Source organism: Oryzias melastigma, unplaced genomic scaffold (genome assembly GCF_002922805.2).
Source record: "Oryzias melastigma strain HK-1 unplaced genomic scaffold, ASM292280v2 sc02049, whole genome shotgun sequence".
Taxonomy (NCBI): domain Eukaryota; kingdom Metazoa; phylum Chordata; class Actinopteri; order Beloniformes; family Adrianichthyidae; genus Oryzias; species Oryzias melastigma.
In genome coordinates this window covers 1-5,289 of record NW_023418627.1, presented here as the reverse complement: position 1 = coordinate 5,289, position 5,289 = coordinate 1, and the positions used below count along the sequence as shown (strand labels likewise).

The 5,289-nt window shown below is 43.1% G+C and overlaps 1 protein-coding gene across 2 annotated transcripts; it reads left to right on the top strand.

Annotated features, from left to right (window-relative positions):
* Window positions 1-3,761: 3,761 nt before the first annotated feature.
* Window positions 3,762-5,185, top strand: LOC112141180 (atypical kinase COQ8B, mitochondrial-like). 2 transcript variants are annotated; one of them, XM_024264265.2, is made up of 4 exons: window positions 3,762-3,869; window positions 4,263-4,444; window positions 4,520-4,673; window positions 4,886-5,185. In XM_024264265.2, coding segments are annotated over exons 1-4 (615 nt in total). In that variant the 5' UTR covers window positions 3,762-3,868; the 3' UTR covers window positions 5,164-5,185. The 2 variants fall into 2 exon arrangements, with proteins under 2 accessions (XP_024120033.1, XP_024120034.1); XM_024264266.2 differs by having other exon boundaries at window positions 3,768-3,869; window positions 4,260-4,444.
* Window positions 5,186-5,289: the final 104 nt, after the last annotated feature.

The following is a 5,289-nucleotide window of genomic DNA, read 5'->3' as shown; positions in this document are numbered from 1 at the left end:
TGAAATTCCTCAAAAGAAATAAGCAGATGCCAATTATGATGTAAAGACGACCACAATACTTGATCTATCAAATTCCCAAACACTTTTTACTCTCCGACATCACAACCAACAGCCGAGAAGGCCTCAAATGACAGCACAGCCAGCAGCTCTGCGTCGGCATGTCTGTCCCCTGAAAGCAACAGATGAACGACCAGAAGGAGCCGCCAACAGAACAATAGAGCTCAGTAAGTTACTCCAGCAGACTGCGCAGGTGCGTCACGAGAGCCGCCTGTCCGTGAGTTCACCTGGATGGATGCCTACACAGCCGTATCCGTGACAACGTTGGAGCACTGGCATGTTTGTGCTGCTACAATGTCGCAGGTTAAATTCTGACAACAGCTTCCGACAGTGCTCTATTCCAGCGTTTCTCAACCCTGGTCCTCGAGGCACATTGTCCTGCATGTTTTCCATGTCGCCCTGCATATGCACACCTGATTCAGCTCATCATCAGGCTCAGCAGAAGCCTGACAATGACGGTCATCAAAGGCAGGTATGTTTGAGCAGGGTTGGATTAAAAAAAATGCTGGACAGTGTGCCCTGAGGACCAGGGTTGGGAAACACTGCTCTATTCCACTAAACACCCGAAAAAAAGGATCAAACATGCTTTGTCTAACAAGATCCCATCAGTGAACATCTCCTAAACTAGCTAAGGAAACTAACACCAAGATGGCATGAAGCGCTGTGGTGTTCTCAAAGTATTTCCTTGCTACACTAACAAACAAAAGCAAAGAGGATTCTTGTACTTCCTGATATATGTATTTTTGTGGCATATTTATGGTATATTGAGGGAAACCTATGGGTGAACTGTTGCATGTATGTATGTATATGATTGGTTACCACAGAGTCCCCATTAAAAATGCATGTTCAGGATTGATCTACAGCTGTCTGTATGCAACAGTAAACAATGCTGAGAGGTCACAAGCATATATAACCGCAAACAATGAGTCCATAACGTGAGAGATCCTATGCTTCTCATCCTAACTCCAACTTCCTTGTTGGTAACGAGGCCTTAAAGCTCATTTAACCACAACCTCCCAGTAAACAAGCTGAAACCAAACCTCAGTCAAAATAACAACAACAACAGCAGCAGCAAGGGGAAATATTCAAAAATAATGTCTAATAATAACAGGGCTAACATTAGCTAAAGTGGCCATAAACATGAAGGGAGCGTTTGAGGAGCTCGTGAACTAGCTGCTGCTAGCTTGTGTTTTCCAGTAATTACTCAGAGCCATCAGTCCAACAACACACACGAACTTCTAAAGTAACACAATCACATTTTCCTGAACTATCCCGGATCACCGTGTCACAGATCCACTCTGTACATTTCCCTGATGAGTGCTAACACAACATAGGAGACATTCCGTAAGCTAGCGAGCTCGCTATCGGAACCTCAGAACTTACCTGCATAATAACACAACGATTAAAGACCATCCACAAACTCGTCGTTCTAGTCCGGTTTGTTACGTACCTTGGGGTAGACCTCCGAACCCTGCCGACACCAGACGGTGACAGTGTTTACTTCGGTATGCTTTCCTCCAACCAAACCAGTTGGTTCGGTCAGCTGCAGGTGACACGAGTTGACTAACCGAGTCCACGTAGCTAAGCTAGCAGGCTAGCTGACTAACGTCGTCGTTAGCCTCCAGCTACTTTCTCTTCTCCACCTTGCTAGTAGTTGTTGCCGCTGCTCTCCGCGGCCGCGCGTGCCAGCTCCGCCCGGACACTCTCGCGCATTCTATGTCTCGTTAGGGGCAGCAGCTCTCCCGTTATCTATTTAGGAGTGACACGCGCTTTAACGGTATGTTCTCCGGGATACCAAAATAATCAGTGTCAGAACGGCGAGATGAGGAAGGCCATCTTGTTGACAAGCAGCTGCATCAGGCCCGCAGCCAATCACAGCGCAGAGTCAGAGGTGTGCCCATATATGGCGCATGCACATCTCCCTCCCCCTTCTGCCTACGCCCCGCCCACATCTACATCCATAAGGTCACTGTGTCACAGAAGTGTACTATCATCCATATTTACAGCTTTAGAAAGGTTTTTAACCTTTTATCCCCTCTAAATTCAACACTTAACATTCTCAATTGTAACAGACAATTAATATAAAATGTTTTTAAGCACAAGTTAATCCAGCAGACCCCGTTTGATAACATTTTATTTAAATAAAATCTGATGATTGGGAAATAACAATATGACTGAAGCAGCATCACCCTTTTGTGCTATTTTTTTGCATCAGCTTTTTTGTGGATGTTGATCAAACAACTTATTTAACTTGGTAAATTATTTATGTACAGCAAAGGTAACCCAATGCCATGTGATGGAAAAACTCTACTGTTGATAGTTCCTAATTATATTCTGCTAGAAATATAATAATAAAAAGAACATTCAGTTCTCACTGCTGATCACCATCACACGTTTAGCTGCTGCAGTAAAGAGCCTGATATGTATTTATCATCATGTATTTTATTCATCCATCTGCACAATGCAAACATACATAAATACCACATATAATGTACATGAGTTTATATTATGTTATCTTTAGCAATTTGTGTTGCTCTGTTTAACCATTCTACAAACATCAACTATGATTGTTCTTGCTCAGGTGTATAATAGAGCAGAGTCCTCCTCTTGAGTGTACATTATGATTGGATGCATTTGACATGTTCAATCCCATCTCATACATGGGGGTAAGCTTCCTCTTAACAGGAAACAAGACTTTAGGAACTTTAGTGATCTGAGAGGATGAAAAAGCAGCGAGAGAGAATGACAGAAAGAACTGAGATGTAAATGCAGGAAAGAAAAGGAGAGCAAAAAGATTAGATTTCATTGGACACCAGTATATTAATGGAGTCTCCTGAAAACCTTATAAAACACTAACCTTCAAAGTCTGTGGTTCAAAGCTTAAACACTAAGAGCACAGTTGTTGTTAGGAAAACCAACTATGAAAAAGTGTTATGATAGTCTGACCAGCAGGGGGAAATCTACTGTCTGTAAAGGCTGTCATTGTAAGAATGTTCTGCGCATGTCATGATTAAACTGTACAATGTCAACATTCTTTTGTGTAAACTGTACTTTCGTGTAATAATGGACATGTACTGCACACAAACATTATAAATCTATAAATAAATATAATGTCTATGTTACTGGATGGTTGACATTAACTCAGCAATTGATACAAATAAAGATACATAAATGACGGGGGTTCTGGCTGCTCTAAATGTTTTTATTAAGACATTTCAGGTGCAGAGATCAAGTTTGATCTGAGCAGGAAAAAACAGACAAATCTGATCTGACTCATATATATAATTAATTGATTTTTAAATATGTCTGTAAAAACTCCGGTTTTAAGCTTGAATTCAAACTTATTAACCTTTAAAAAACGAGAAATGCTAAAATGAAAGGGTATAATGTTGCAGAAAAACAAAGAGCTCCAAGAAAGAATTGTCTCAAGAGCCAACCGAACACAAGTCTTCATTATAGAACGAATGTTTACACCGGAAGCTCTTCAGTTTGATAAGAGAGCACGTGCACAGAGCGGATCCTCCTTCAGTTCCCGCCCCTCAACTTTCACTGGATATTGGCTATGGTTGCATTGTCACTTTTCTACTAACCAGAGACAACCTTTTACTCAAATGAAGTTTATCACGTTGTATTCTATATTCCTATTGGCTGTCAATCCCCTCTTCATTAGTGATTGGACCGTAGAGATGTCACTCATTTTTGTACTTCCGGGGGCGGTTCTTTTATTTCTCCCCTTTACGAAACAGACAGAAGAGCTGCGGGAAAAAGGACGCTTTGCTAAAAGGACGCTGGAAACGGTTCTGCGTGGAAAAGTAAGTGACTGGTTTTTCTTAAGCAGCAGCTATTTTTTTTTCCGAGGGTACGCACTTTTACCTCTGTGAAATGTTATGCTTACTGCATGTGATTTCTCTAGTCAAAGAACATCATTTAGCTTCACGTACACCATAACAATAACAGGTTTACCTGCGTTTCTTGAGAATGTTTTCATGTTTCGGGGTTTAAAGGTGATTTTAAAGGATACTATGCACTAATAACATATACGACAAACACGTGATCATCCTCAAGGTTAAACACGGCCCAGTTTTGTTTTAGTCATTTTAGGCCCACGTTTAACTCAAACATCTTCGCTTTAGCACCTCTGATGGAAGCGGGCTTTTGATTGGTTCATCTATGTAACTTTCTTGTGGTCACGTGACGGTCAGCAGTGATGCTGGCAGAGGTCCTGCAGGTGCTCCGCGGGGCGGGAAAGGTGGGGTCCGCTCTGATGCTGACCCAAGGGGAGCAGCTCCGCCTGATGGCGTGCAACTCCTCCCTGGCTGCAGGGGTCAAAGCTGCCCAGGACGCAGCCGAAGGCGCCATGGCCGCTTTGTTTGGCACCACCAGCCAGGTAAGCGTTGTTGACAACAATGTTTGTTTAATAAAGTTTACAGGAAAGCAGCTACCTTCATCCTTTTGCCTCCAGAATTCCGTTAAGGAGGATGTTTTTCCTGATGCTGAAGGCTGGGAAAACATGGATCCTGAGGAAGCGGCCAAATGGGCGGTTGGATCCGAGTTCCCTCCTGATCCCGCAGAACACAACTGGACCAAACCTGAGTATACAACAAGGATGCACACAGGTAAAGTTTGCATACTTAAACCTGTGTTTTCCAAGCTTCTAATGAATTTTTAAAGATGGAGATTAATCCAAATTTATCAGAAGTCCTGCAAAGAAACTTATTTTACAAGTCAGCACTGTCTATTCTGACTTTATGATACTCTAACAACCTTTTGGAGACGGCGTCAGAAGATGAAGTTGTTCAGGATTAACACCATCTTTGCTTTTCTGAAGGGGCTCATCCTGACGAGCAGTCACCGGCGGGGGGGTCAGGCTGGCCGCGCTCCTCCAGTCGCTTCTTGCACAGCGGCGCCAGCCTGCAGAGGTTCTACCACAGAAGTCGGTCTGTGCACAACACGGTGGTGACCAAGCTAACGCCAGAGGACATGAAGAAAGCCAGAGAGGCGAAGCAGGCCCTCGTTAAACCGGTCAGACAGAAGGTGGGTCCACCTGTACCCTCAGGAGAAGGAACATCCCTCATCTTCATCACAAGAGTCTGTTTATACACATGACGAAGAGTCCAGTTATTTCTGAGCCCATAACAGTCTATATTCACATCATAAGGGATGTTTTTAGAGACACATCTCAGCTGTTTTTTAGTCTCTTTGACTGCAACAATAAACCATTGATCTCTAGAT

What these genes read in the sequence shown, in the direction of transcription:
- LOC112141180 (XM_024264265.2), top strand. An exon ending in TGTTTGGCACCACCAGCCAG is followed by an intron (nt 4,445 to 4,519) that starts GTAAGCGTTGTT and finishes TTTTGCCTCCAG; the next exon opens with AATTCCGTTAAGGAGGATGT. An exon ending in TACAACAAGGATGCACACAG is followed by an intron (nt 4,674 to 4,885) that starts GTAAAGTTTGCA and finishes GCTTTTCTGAAG; the next exon opens with GGGCTCATCCTGACGAGCAG.